This window comes from Citrus sinensis, mitochondrion (genome assembly GCF_022201045.2).
Source record: "Citrus sinensis mitochondrion, complete genome".
NCBI classification, from domain to species: Eukaryota; Viridiplantae; Streptophyta; class Magnoliopsida; order Sapindales; family Rutaceae; genus Citrus; species Citrus sinensis.
Genome location: NC_037463.1, coordinates 207,501 through 222,500, shown reverse-complemented (window position 1 = coordinate 222,500; position 15,000 = coordinate 207,501). Strand labels below are relative to the sequence as shown.

The 15,000-nt window shown below is 45.4% G+C and overlaps 1 protein-coding gene and 1 non-coding gene across 2 annotated transcripts; both read left to right on the top strand.

Moving 5' to 3' along the window:
• Positions 1-1,238: 1,238 nt before the first annotated feature.
• tRNA-Lys lies at positions 1,239-1,311 on the top strand. Its single transcript has one exon. It is a non-coding gene; the product is annotated as a tRNA-Lys (tRNA).
• An 8,224-nt stretch (positions 1,312-9,535) lies between these two features.
• On the top strand, positions 9,536-10,156 carry ccmB (cytochrome c maturase subunit B). The gene has a single exon. It carries the CDS (start codon positions 9,536-9,538, stop codon positions 10,154-10,156), a length of 621 nt encoding a protein of 206 aa, YP_009477464.1.
• Positions 10,157-15,000: the final 4,844 nt, after the last annotated feature.

The following is a 15,000-nucleotide window of genomic DNA, read 5'->3' as shown; positions in this document are numbered from 1 at the left end:
GTCAAGTAATCGTGACCCGCCGAAGACTGGAGCCTCGTAACATGTTGACGAAGACCTCCGAACTGAGGGTTCGATCAGTAGAGGGGACGACTTTGCCTCCCCGGAAGAAGAATAGCCCCGCTCTCTCTCTAGCCGACTGCTCCCGTTGATCATATAACTGGGAGGGAACGTGTCACATTAGAGGTGAACGATCAGAGATCTAATCACCACGATGAGGCTGGTCCCTCTTTTAGTAGACTCAGCTATGAATATGAATGAAGAAATGAATGCCGGGCTCTTTCTTTCACTGCTAACCCCAAGAAGTTTCTTAATGCTGATACTTTCTGTTTCGTCGAGCCTCGAGCTTGTGGTCCTCCTTTGAGTGTGGGTTCAATTGGATGAATCCGTCAAGTCAAGGTCAACGTACGTAGCAGCAAGGATGATGCATCGCCTATTTATTTATCGTTCTCGCTCGGGAGCCAAAACGAACACGCCTGCTACCTACTGTACTGGACCTTCGACCAGGCATTCTACCCTTGTCGAATCGGAACCAACCACCACTGCATTGCGCTCGAACAGTTGAGCGGCCAGCAACTTCCGTACACAGATATAGATTCATTCTTCGTAACTGGTCCAACCTCACAACCCTTCGCGGGTTGGTCAGAAGTCAGTCTTGTTTGGAAAGACGGAATTAGACAAAGAAAAGAGAGTGCTCGACCGGAACAACGGCCAACAAGTAATTACATAGATAACTGCTCCTCCCTTTCTCCCTCTTTAAGGTAAGGCTTTAAGGCGAACCGTATGGCGGCTGGAAAGAAAGACGACCTCACCTTCTCGTAGATGGTGTCAGTGAGAGCAACTTTAGTATTCCCCGTTGACCTTCTTTTGTAGATAGAATCTTCAATGAGTGGAAACAAGCAACCTTACTAATAAAGGTGCTTGTTGACTAAGGCCGGCTTTCGAGCCCAAGCCCCTTGTATAGTATAGTCTAGGTTGGGTGCTTGAGCGCATCTTTCTCATATCGATCAAGGCTTTCCTTGAGTTTTCAATAAGGGGCGCGTTAGCTAGGCCGTTTTCTTGCAGGAGTGCTAACGCGCGCCCTTACGTTTTCTTCGCTTGCTCTGCAGTACGAGCACAGAGCCGCGCTCCTTTAATATGATGAGAAGAAGAGGGAATATGGAATATTCTCGACCAAAGGGAGAGGGAATCTTTTTTTTTCTTTTCCGCACCAATCCTTATTTACTACTACATCTTTTTTGGGGTGTATAGCTCAGTTGGTAGAGCATTGGGCTTTTAACCTAATGGTCGCGGGTTCAAGTCCTGCTATACCCAAAACCTACCTTACACTATACTATTTGTAAGGATGCGTAGTAGCGTTCAAAGATCACTCTTTGGCCTGACCAATGCTCCTGCCACTTTCTGTAATTTGATGAATTTTGTTTTTCGCTCTACATTGACCCCTTCCCTTTTCTTGTTGTTTACCTCGATGATATCGTGGTATACAGCCGGACCCTTGAAGAGCATGTTCCACATTTAAGATTAGTCCTGGCCGTGAGCATGAATTGTATTTGAAGCAAAGCAGGAAAAATGCAGCTTCGCTCAGACAGAGATTAAGTTTTTATCGTATTGGGGGTTGCCAGAAAAAAAGTAAAGGCTATTCTTGAGTGGCCTACGCCCACTAAGGTCACTGAATTGAGATCTTTCTTGGGTTTGGCAAACTATTATCGGCTTTTTATTGGTTATTCGAAGAAAGTAGTAGTGTTAACAGACTTTTTGAATGAAGAAAGACCAGAAACAGAAAAGGTTTTGGTCTCCTGATTGTCAAATGGCGTTTGACAAGCTGAAGAGAGCCGAGCGAACCAGTGCTTCAGTTACAAGATTATTCTCGCGGTACACACCGATGCCTCAGATTGAGCCGGGTACTTGTTCAAGGAGGGCATCCGGTAGCATTCGAAAGCCGAAAGCTAAGCAAAACAGAGAAGAAAAAAGTATACCCGTTCAAGAGAAAGAAAAGAGATGACAGCAGTAGTTCATAGCCTCAGGATATGGCGCCTTTTAACTGTGCAGGAGAAGAATGCTGTCTTTAGAGTGTTAGACAACAAACTATCTTAAGAGGGCTCTGTATGTGGTAGACAAATGGGTTAATGATCACCAAATGGATGAGGTTCAACTGCATATTCTGAATCTCTCCTTCTCCAGACACTGCTTCAGTCTATAAGTATAGTTTTATTCTTCTCGGCCCTCAGGACGACAATTCCACAAAGAATCTTGTAGAAGTTGCCATTGACTTGACCAGGAGCACGCTTGTAGAAATCTAACATCGTCCTCACGAAAGGATGAAACGGCAACCTAAGACCAGACTGAAATTGACCAAAAGCAAGACTTATCTAACCCATATCGCAGGGGTTCACCTAGAGAGTTCCCCCATTCGACATGAATGCAAGGTGGAATGCTATAAAGTAAAATACTTGAGTCCCTCTTTGGGCTCTTTGGACTCAGCCTCAACGAAAATCCTCTTCATCTAGAGCGGGGATCCAAACCTGAGCCCCCTGCTCATGCCCCTGAATACCTAATGGCGGATCTACGACACCCGCCGCAAACCCATCTCTCATTAGCGAAAGCTACCTACCTGGTTTTGCTGCCAGTATAGCACGGTGCTCTTTTTTAGTGTCTTTCTCTATATTCGCTGAACACTTCCAATACCTCACCACACCGATTTCACAGCTCGATTAGAGCAGCTCGACTTTCTTCGCAGCTTTCGAGCCCCTTTATTATATTAGTAAGATAGGGCGAGAGAGGAACGAACTGAACCAAGATTCGAAGACAGAAAACGAGAGTAAAGGTCCTTTTTCTCGTTGACTGGCCCTTGTTGCACTTACTTCATCCTTCTGTTTACTTTACTCTTGCTGAAGTTTGGTTATCGCCCGCTTCTTCCCTTGCGTTGCGGGTCTGATTTTGATGAACTACTCGGGACCACTGCTCGCCTGACAGCTTTTGCTGCTCAACCCGATACCACCGCTTCTCGTACCTTACTACCCCTATCTATAAAGCTGCTCTACCTGGCGCTCACTGCTCATTGCCTTCTTTCTTGTAGACTGGTAAGATGAACGAGAGCCTGTGGCTTTTCGACTTTCTCGGCATGATCTTGCAACTTTTGGAGCCTACCTTTGAGCCCCTGAATCAATTCAACAAAAAGAGGTAAAATCCCCTACCCTAGTTGGGCTGTCTTCGAGCAAGCTCTTAGCTTTCATCGTGAGTGAAAGAGGAATTGAGGCTGATCCAGCTAAGGTGAAAACCATTGTGAATCTATGTCGTCACCTCGTAACCTCAAAGAGTTGCGTAGTCTGCCGGGCCGAGCCGGCTCCAGCCTTTGATCTCAAAAGCTAGAACTCGATGTCAATCCTTTTCCCGTCAAGACGCGAACTTAGTTTGGAGGCCACAGCACAATATGGAATATTACCTCTTCTTCTTGTATATCTCTGTCTCTCCGAACGGGGTAACCCCTTCAACCATTTGGTGGTGGGCCTGAACAAATTGTTTAGTCTTGATCCCATGCCTGCCTTTGATCAGCGGCCCCTAATCGTGATTTCTCATCTGATGATGACGCTGTTTGGCCCATTATTGGCCTCCGCTTTGGCGAATTCGACCCTGTGGGTCATAAGCTGTCTACAGTGCGCCCACCGCCGCTCATGACAAGCGAGCAGCAGACTAGGTTTCATTATTATAGAGGACTTCTTTTGTGCTACCACGCCTCTCTTGACCTCTGCTTGCATCTCAGTCTGCACTTTCTAAGCCTGACAGCAGAGCGGGCTTATGTGATCTTTGGTGATAACGTTGTTTGTGTCATCGGGACCCATATTAAGTAGCTGAGCAGTCCTCCCTTTTAGATTTAGACTATCTGCCCTTTTTGCGTTCACTTCTTGTCCTTGCCGGGAGGCGGGACGGATTAGGATGGAGACCAATATGTCGGGGTTTTGCAATGGCAGAGATTAGGAACTTCTTTCTAGCCATAGGTAGGAAACTTATTCATTCATATCCTGGCGCGGAGAAGCATCCTATTTATTTTAATAAACGGGTTCGCGGATTCAATCTCCTCGTCAGTTGAGTGCTTTCGCGACTCGACCTCTCCAACCTTCCCAGGGTACATTGTGGAAATTGCTTGCTCAGACACAGTCTTCTCTAACGAAACGATTCCTTTTACCAGTTCTCCAGGCCCCTGTGATGCACCATATGACCCGTGCATTCGCCGGGGGGACTTGGCAATGGTGAAGAAATGAAGAAGGTCTACCACTTTCGGCAGCCAGAGTAATGAAATCCTTCCTCAACTACGTCGACCCTCAATCTCACTGGGTATATTGGAATGTTTACCTACAGGGGAATCTCAATGTCCTGAAGTCGTCGGTACAGGGATCGGGGACTCTGCAGCTCAGGAGGGTCAAAGGAAGGACCCGGGAGACGAGGTTTTGAACCAATCAACCTTACTAAAAAAGGGGCAACAATGAAGGAGTGCAGGGGAAATCCCAACCGACATCGACACCTCAGGCTCTGGGGGAAAAAACAGAAAGGCAGGACCGAGAAAAACAAGGCTCGACGAAGTTGAGCTATACAACTTGTTTTTACATTTTACATAACATAATATACACTTATCCTTCTGTATTGGTACATAATTTTTACCTTTCTGTTTTTGAAAAACGAAATTGTAAATCTGATGGAGAAGTGTCAAGGCATTTACAAGAGGGCATTCACCCGATCGTACACTCCCAACTGAATATATGTTGTATATGGAACTCCCACAACTGAAGAAGACCTCTCAGTGTTGGCCTCACCTAATAGCCCACCGGAGCGACCTCACTGGAGACCCTGACGAACGAGACTCTATTCTTTTTTTTCTGTTTCGACCGGACAAGTGTTCAATCTTAAGGCAGGCATCGATCTTACTGGAAATCAATAAATATCATATGGGACTGGGATATTCTAGTTTATCAACCTCGGAATCTTTCTTATCGACCTTGGACTCGGAATCGACACTTTTAAAACATGTCTACTGACGCCACTGAGGCCTTCAAAACTATGTGCGTTCCTGGTCCTCACGTTCGTTCTCCAAGCGCGAAGCAGGGGGTTGAACTCCTATTCCTACTATCTCGGAGAACAATAATCCGCCAACAATCATATCTATTCATATTCTTCCCTTGATGATTCATATTCGGATTTATGCACTTCTACTGTAAGTGGCCCAACTAAATGCACTAATCCACCTCAGCTCTACACGCTTCGGCACAGTCTCGCTCCCTAAAGGATGGAATGCCCTCACTATGCTCCCCAGAGTAATCTTACTAAAGAAAGAATATGTCCTTTTGTATGTAGTTCGTTTCCGTCCATGTTCCCGGAATCACATTCATTCTATTCTTTGACAGAGAGTGAAGTGGAAAAACCCTATCGAATTGACTCACAGCCTCTCGCCTCTTGCAAGCTCGCTCAACGCTGCCATTACTACGCTCCTCGTCGTTCTTGAACTCAGCGATATAACAGCGCTCGTGTTTCCTATCAAGAATCGTCTAAACCCTCATCGCCTGCACATTCTTATTGATCGCCAGACTGTTCTTTGAGTGGTACGCTCTGGGAGGCGCTTCGTTATCCCGTTATGATAAATTCCCCAAATCCATGGGTGTCATAAACAGGAAGTGACGATTCATACTCCGAACACCTGGCTGGCCCTGCACTATCACCAGTAAGAGGCAGGGCATGCCTCGGGCTACTTATCTTAGAGTAAGTGAGGCTCTTTTCTGCTTCTGAAACAGAGGTTTTCCTAGCCTGGTTTGCTGAGCACAAAGAAATGGTTCTTCTATGTCTTGGTGGATCATGTGTGCCATGAAGCACCAGGCCCGGTTGAGTCATATAGTGAGTAAACATCACTATGTGACCAATATGGTCTTGATTCCTTCACTTCTTAACCTATCCTAAGGGCATTCCCGATTAGGTGTATCTTCACAGAGGAATCGAACCAATGATCCAAGCCCCAAGGGGAATCTGAAATCAATTTCTTTTGGTGATCGCACCTCTTCCCTTAATCTTAAAAATGCTCTTGCTCTTAGGCTCTCAAATCGAGAGGGAGAGATTATACCATCTTCAAGCGCATTCGCCCTCCGTTTTCTTCAAATTTGGATATTCGCTCGTTATTATTTTATTATTAGGCCCTGCTTCATCGATGAAAGCTTCAAGCTTATACTCTTTAGTTGGGTTGGTAACCTTCTGGTGAACCACTAGGATCAAGTTCTCCTCTTAACTATGAGTAGCCCAGGGAAAGGCGATTCTCTGGTCTCTATCATTACATTACTTGTTGACCCGGCCCTTACTCTCTAGAGAGATCGTACTTACATCTATCGAGCAAAGCCGTTTTGACCGAGTATTTCCATCTCCTTAGGGTATCTGGCTTGAACTACTTACTTTCTTTCAACCACTACAATTTGCTTTATAGAAAGCTGCTATCAACATGTGTCTAAACCGCTCTTTTTTGTCTTTCTTAGATCAGCCAGAAAGTACATATACGAAAGAAGAAGTGAAAGATATGAAACAAAGAGCCCTCCCTTGACTCTGAAGTTGCGATTAGTTGCTTTTAGTTACGTATAGATCTATAAGTGCGTGACAGCAGACTCCTTCAAATAGGGGTATTTTACAGCTAAAGCTTCGTGTAATGAATGTAGATTGGTTGATAAGAAAGGATCTAAAGCTCAGCAAATACTACCAGAAAAGCTTTCTTTCTCTTCTAGATTTAGCATACCCAAAATGACAAGCAGCAAGTGGGAGATCATAACAAAGTACCTCACCCGATTCGTGTAGAAAAGAAAAGACAGAAACTCTCATCGCTCATTCTTAATATGGGAATTCTAAATTAGCTATAGGCCACTTCAAGTAAGTCGTCAATTTGAGACTACAGTCCTAGCCATGTATGAAACACCTAAAGCCAAGCCATTCCGCTATCCTTTTCATGCAGCTGCAAAGATCGTCAAGACGCGGGCTCGGCTCCCTAAAAGGGAGAAAGAAAAGACCCCAGGTCGTACCCAATAATCAAAGGGAAGAAGGAGATAAAGCAGCAGGCAAAGTTGTCCTGATGACGCAGGGTTCCTATATATCATATACCATCATCTCGTCCAAAGAAGGCATGTCAGCGGGTGAACGTCTAGTTGGGACCCAGGTGAAGATCTAAAGTGCGAGCGGACATCTCTATCTTAGAAAGGCCAAAAGCACTCAAATGTTTGGAATGGGATACCAAGGACTGAAACTTCCCCCTTCTTCCTATTTAGAAAGCTGAAACGCAATTCCTACAATTGTGAAAGACTCCACAAAAGGATTTGACCACTCATTCTAGTTGCTATGTACACTGGGGCTAGTACATAAACTCGTGTACGCTTCAAGGGAAGGGGAAAAAAAGACCGACGAAACATCAAAGTAGGTTACGTAGTGAGCCGGTAGTTTGATCATCAGTCAAATGGATTCATCATAAGACGAGCTAATATATGAAACACTTTTCTAGGAATTATGGTGTACTTGCTTTAAAGCACCTGGAATCGATGGTGTGACTGACTCCTCCTTAATAGTAGCTTCCAGTCAGAGAGGGTTTCATTGATCATCTTCGTCTTTTGCAGGAAGCATGGCTCTCACCCCCTTTCCAAGATCAGATCTTGAACCTACATTCTATTAAATCTCAGGTACCTGTCTATGTTACCATCACTTGGTTGCTTCAGAATGTACTAAATCGTCAATACTTGAAAGCACGGACTGGACTTTAGCTCCGCCTTTACTTGAATTCTTTATCTTTATCTAAATTGTATATTTAAAGCTTACTCGCAGCCCTACTATTGATGCTTCATCTGCCACTCTTCTCATAATCTAATGGTGGAACTCTTATTTCTTGAATCATATGCATTGGATTCCCAGGAAGAGACGAAAGATACTCGCGAAGAACAGTCATGGCCAAGTGGATGGAAATAGCATAAATAGAGCCAAGCAAGCCTTCTCTAAAAGAAGCAAGTGCAAGTCCCAGGAAAGCAGCTACTAGCTAATGTCAGAGGACCTTTGCTTGATTCGACTTCTGCCTTTGCCTTGATGGTACAAGTCCATTAGATGACGCCCACAAGAGGCCCTGAGTCGATATCACCTCGCCTGGAAAACTACCCTACCCTTATTTGTGGTGAGCTGCAAATGAAGACATTCTCGTAACGGGAGTGAGTGCATGGCCAGAAGACCAGACATGAAAAAACCTCGCCCTCATGGTAGCCGAAAACCGTTAAAAAGTAAATATTCGTTCCGGCTGGCTATCATACGTACGTACCATTCCTGACCTTACAATAAATGGTCAACTACTCTCAATTCGTACTTTGTTTATTAATGTAGCTCTCCTCCTCCTTGTACAAGGCCCGCCCCTCCCTTAGTAGGGCCCGATTGAATGAGTTGGTTTTCTCATGGTGAGTCTTGGCTACGGAGGGAAAAGGCAAGCAAGTACACTTTGCAAGGTACTCTTCTTACTTGGTGGTTTTATACTTTTGCATTGAAGTACCCGGTCTGGTCAACGTAGCTTCGATCGCCAAGTGCAATTCAAGTTGGTCATGGCGTTACACCAACGGATTATTGCGTGGGTGCCTTCCTTTGGCTCCGAGGCTATTCATATAAGGAGAAAATCTGGGTCATATAAGGGCAAGGATCAAACCAACCAGGCTGTGGCTTATATATTATGTTGGATTTTCAATAGAAACGAAAGCCTCACGCTGCTGCTGCATATCTTCTGGTTCTTTCTCTAAAAAGGACCATAGGCTCCTCGTCGATCCTAAGCTCGTCGCCTCTCTGGCCTGTGCCGATCGACTACGACGACATGGAAAGAGATAAGATCGGTTCTCTTCTCCGCGGATGGCAGTTTTCCAACCCTCCTTATAAATAAGTAATTGGAATCTTCAAAAGAACTGGAAACACGTCTTCCACTTCTTCTGATGTTATAGCTTGCTTATGCTGCTTATTATACTCTGACTGACAAGCGGAGCAGCCGACCTCACTACGTTCTCCCGTCGCGTCTCCGATCTACGATCGCCTTGCCAACCTGTACTACCCTGGACAACCAGAGTCTGACCTGACCTTCCCCACCAGCTCTAAAGGAGCATCTCCCTCGGAACGGGATACGAAGATAGAGTGGAACCGATTGAAGAGCGTTGAGACCATAGCACAGTCCCTCACTTCTTGATCGGATTGCTTGTGCCTGAAATGAGCCCTTGGCACTGTTGAGACATCGTTCCCTTCCTTAGCACGGTCCACGGATTGAACTCGTTCCCACCTTCCCCTAAAAGTTCTCCTCCCCCGGTCTTGATGTTGGAACCAATCCACGGAATGGGGAATAAGAAGCAAAATGAAAGTCAGTCTTTTAGTAAGCGTATATAAGCAGCTTTTTAGTGTATAAGCAATTCTTTAGTGGCCGCACCGAGTACGGTGGAGGTTGGTTGAAGATGATGTTACGCGGCGTTCAGAACCAGCCTTGAAGTGAATGAATTAGAAAGAACGAAGAAGTAAGGAAATGAGACGACTTTTTCTTGAACTATATCATAAACAGATCTTCCCCTCCACACCAATCACGAGTTTTTCTCCATTCCTCTCGTATATCGTCGTAACGCCCTTAATGCTAGGTTTTGAAAAAGACTTTTCATGTCATTCCCATTTAGGTCCGATTCGGATCCCTCCGTTGTTTCCTTTTCCTCTCGCACCTTTTCCTCGAAATGAGAAAGAAGATGGTACACTCGAATTGTATTATTTAAGTGCTTATTGCTTGCCAAAGATCCTACTTCTACAATTGGTAGGTCACCGGGTTATTCAAATAAGTTGTGTTTTCCGTGGTTTTCCCATGTTACAACTTCTGTACCAATTCGGTCGATCCGGAATGGATCGGTTAAACATTCCATTAGGGAGCCTGGTCTTGACTCTTCTGTGTGGTATTCATTCTCGTTCGGCTCTTGGAATCACATCCAGCAGTGGTTGGAACAGCTCGCAAAATCCAACCACTTCACCTACTTTATTGCCCCCAACCCTTTCTCGTACCTCTATTGAAACAGAATGGTTTCATGTTCTTTCATCGATTGGTTATTCCTCTCCGTTCGTATCTCTTTTTCCAATTTCGGTCTCGATTAGTTTACAAGATTGAATGGCCAATTCTCCTCCGGACCCCCGATTCGATTGTTTTCCAAGAATGTTGAGCCGGGCATGTAAGCCATGTATCTGGGAGGAACTTAAAAGAAGGGTTTCGGTTTCATTCATCTCCTCTGGTCTTAAAGTAAATATACCTATTAATTATTTGAAATGAATTGTAGGATGTGACTATATTACAGCAAAAGGACAGACTCCGTATATTCATAACTTCTGTTCTGCTCTCTTCACTCGAAGTTCACCTTTGCTAGCGAAAGAAAGACTGAAAGTCTATTCTATTAGTACAAAGAGGTGCTATTCACTTTACTCTGATCTCGATCACTTCATGGATGAAGACGACTCTTAATAGATATAGATGGCACCCCTCCTCCTTCCTTTTACCGTTGGGCTACATTTACATTTGGGGTAGATGAGCACCCTTGACTTGCTGCTTGACCAGATCCGGATTCGTTCTATGTCGTCTCAAAGACGTCCGGTTCCCAATGATTGATAAGCGAAGGTTTGTGGTAATAGATACCGGTCCCTTGTTGCAGCTCGGGATGACGCAAGGGCGGTTAAAGTCCTGGTGAAAGAAGGAAGTAAAAACGAGAGTTTTTAGCGTTAATGGGACGGGACTCTCTTAATCTCTTTCATCTTTCTATATATACTCCTTTCCTTACTTACTTTTTGAACTTGCTGCTCATCTTGCTTGAGATCGGTTCTTACGTCGATTAGGTTACCGGCTTGTTTAAAGCAACAATGGGCCCACGGCTTCTCGAAGCCAATCTCGCACTTGACACGCAAGGCAAGAAAGACCTGGCTTTCTTCAAAGGACAGTCAGAAAGGATCTTAGCCAACGGTGACCGGCTCAATGAGCACCTTTTGGCGATGGTTTTTCGATCCTCTCTCTCACTTGAAGAAAGATAGCCACTTTGATTATATACGCAATAATGATAGAGTTCTTTTTTCAGGATAAGGCTAAGGTGAACAAGACCCCAGACGGGTAGTTCAACATAAAATTCTTAGAATGCGGCAGCCTGAAGATGAACAGCACTTGGCTTGGCCGATTTAAGGAAACCTTTCGGAAGAATTCCGCTTTATAAAATTATCTCTTTATGTAAATGAACTATGGGGAATATATGACGAAATAGATTGGAATAGAACGAACCTTTGCATGTTCAAGACCAATCAGTGATCGACTCGGAGAAGGCAGCCACTTCACGAAGGCCAAGAGCGGAGGCAGCTATCCATAAATAGTTGATCCATTCAGGAAGTGGAGATCGATCGCACCTGATCGGTTCATGGGGGAGCCGCGGCAATCATTTCTTTCTGGAAGCTTCTAGGTGTTATCGACGCCCTAGCTTGGTTTGCTTTCGAGCTGGGATGAGTCAGTCCTTCGTTCAGATTTCAGATTCGCATATCAAGACCGAGTGGGAAAGGCACTACCCACTTTCTGGTGGGGGTACAGCCAATTCAAGATCCTTCTATAGTTGCAGATCGAGATGAATATGCTTCTTGCTTTAGAATAACACCTTGAAAACCGAATGAATGAACCAGCGAAGAAAACGTTAGGATCAAGGGCTGGTCGATCGGGAAAGAATGGGGGAATCGAATAAGTATAGCTCACTCTTATCTTATAAGGTAAGGCCTCTTGCTCCCTCTTTCCCAAGAGATCTTGGACCATGGGACCAATGGACCGAGTTTCTTCGACCAATGAAGACAGATGTGAAACCCTTACTCTCGGATCGTTACCAAGCGGAACTCCATTCATGGCGCGGGTACGCGATGAAGGTGCGTGCTCACTTCCTAGGACGGGAGGCCATGGACCAATAATAGCTCTTACCCGGCCCGGTCTCTATGCCTTGGCAGCGGAAGCTATCTTGCATTCCTTCTTCTATTCCCCGTTCTTTCTTTGGCACTTCTACTGGTTGTCGGTAATAGGTAGTCGGTAGGCGGCTTTTGACTCCACGAATGGACTGTCTGGCAAACAAACTGGTGGGCATAATACATAATAGTTGGATTACGGAAATTGTTCACCCAAAGAGCGGAGAGCACCTGCATTCGTTTCGGGCCAAGCAGGTCAAAAACGATAGTCGTCTTTTCCTTCGCGAAGAGATCCGGGGTCATTGGATAGGGTGAAAGGCTAGCTTCTGAATCACAGGTTCCTGGTTCAGATGCCGCTGCATCCGGTGCCGGTGCCAATCACTAAACAAGTCTGTGTAGCAGCTTCGGCCCCCTGACAGAACGGGGGGCTACTCTTTGAATGAAGTTCCGTCCCCTTACTTATAGTATAGGCACGCAGGAGCTCTTCTTAGCATCAGTTCCGTCATGCTTATAGGAGGATGCTATCGAGGAGCCTAACTCGCATTAACGTAGTTATCTCCTGTCCTGCCTATTACTATGAGTTGGGGTTCGTAGAGAACCCTAAAGAAGGGACCTTGCTTACTAAGACTGTTTCAAAGTCTAGGGGGTTTACCTACTCGACCGATAGGGAGATGGTCCTGAAGTTGCCTCACATGGTATGGGCGTAAATAGCGCCTCTAGGCCAAGTCAAGTATAACAGCGGATATGATTTCCACATGCCAAACCAACCCCAGACGCTTATTTTACTTGAAAGCCTGAAGCTGATTCAATCTCGTAGCAGCTGTTGATTTTGATTGTCTTGTAGTTGTAGCTGATGAAGCTTGAATTTTTAATTTAAAGCCTAGAACTGTGGAGTGGTGTGTGGGACTCGTGTATGTAGTAGTAGCTAGACTCCGCGTGCCAGCTTCGCTCCCCCCACATTTGTAAACCAATATCCCGTGGTAGACTGACGCTCATCTAGGTCTCCTGCTAAAAAGCATAGGAAAAGTCTTATCTTAGTAAGTAAGCAAGGTTCCATTCCACCCCGGAAGGACTAAACAGAACTCTAAATGGATACACGGGGTGAAGTGATTACTCAATCACTAACACTGACGATAGGTGTTAAGGAGATTTCAAAATCCTTCCCTTTGTGCCCGTTGTCTAATCTTTTTATTAGGACACGGGGTTCCCAGTAAATTTTTGATATCTCCCTCCCCAAGAACCCTTCCCAACCAGTCACATTCTCGCTCGATCCGAGGGGATTTTGGCTACAGAACAACTCCGGGATACTACTCAGGAGGGAAACTACTACCTCTGCTCCACCTCCACTACCACGGGGGACCGTAGCTCGTTCCACACGGAAGGCACTATCACCACTTCCGGGGGAGTCACTTACCCTGGTATTGGAGTTGGCAACGAGCTGCTCTTCTGTTACTAAATCATTTCAGAAAGAAAGACCGGGCAAACCCTATCCCATTCCACGCTAGGTGCCAAACTCACCTTGATGACGACGAATTCCACTAACATTATCCTGCCCACAACATTCCCTGAGAGAAAGCAATCAAATAGTTCTAATTCCTGGCTTACCAGGAATATCCCATTAACTGACTTATATTGGTGCCACATTTAATTCCAAGCAAAGAGAACGGGTAGAGCGGATACGTGCATCAGATGATTTCACAAACCAGATTCGAGAGCTTTCCTGACTTGCACTTTAGGAAGCTCACTTCTATGCTGACTGTGCTTGATGTCTTTTAAGATCGGGGGTTTTGTCGGAATACCCCTTCCCTTACCAGATGGATGAAACGTATATCATCATGACGTCTAGCAAGAGTGGAGCTAACCCCAGTGGACGAAAGAAAGAAGAGGAAAGAGCTTGCCTCTTTGGTTGTTTTAAATAACCAACGTAATCAGTAGTAGTGCTAGGTCGACCTAGTACATATACATAAACTAGTTAGCTAAAGAATATTTAACCACCACGGTACTCTATATCAGTATTCTCATATATAATTATGAGTTCTCACTTTCAAGATGATTGAGTCAACTCTTCTTTCTATACGAGAATCTTGAAACGAGTAGAAAAGGAGTGAAGGGCAGGAGCCGACTGCCCATCTTAAGGGCATTCGTTAAAAAGGGATCCGAAGGAGCGCTGACCTATCACAGTTAGCTCGACTATTTTAGGGGATGTGAGACTCCGGTACATACCGTCAAGCAGTCACGTGCCTCTTCCATCCGTTCGGTCCTCGCTCTCAACGCAAACGGGAATCAGGGAGTCCGCGGGGGTCATACTGATCCGGCTATATCCACAAGTGCACCTATCTTACGAGGGACCATTCGTGTTTAAGTAAGCATTACTCCGCGAAGAAACCCGAAAGACGAAAGACAGGCCAGGCCTGCTTGCTTAAAACCTAGTTTAAGAGGGGCTAGAAAGAGGGCATCCTTGCTTTCAGAATCTCCGGGACCAGAATCTTGTATGCTTCCTTGCTTGGGGCAGCGTTGGTAGGGAATGAAGCCTTTCCTTGCATGGTTGGGAAGATAAGGACTGGTGCATACTCTAAGCATGCCTTACTAAAGAGGATATAGCGCTTACCTGATAATAGCGCTTAAACACCTGATAAAACAGCTCATACAGCGCTTCCTTGTAGTAATGTATCAATCCCGGCCTAGGAGCATCATTCTATACGATGGATGGAAGTCTGATCTACGATCACCCATGATTCCTTTCTTTGAGTAAGAGCCTTAGCGGGTCAAAAGGCATCTTTGTCTTAAATCCTATGGTGGCGGTTCCTTCGAGTAATAGGTACTTACAGTTTCCCACCTTTGGTGACTTCCCATCTGTGTAGACTGCCTACCAGGCTTTCCGTCTTAGTGCTATGGTGGCCGACCGATCCAATGAGAAGAAAATAAATCTTCTCCCCCCGGGGTAAGCTATCGAGCAATCTACTTCCCATCCCCATCCCTCTGACGGTGAGCCAAGTACAAGTCCCTCTGCCTCTAGCTCCGCATATAGTTTCCCAGTGG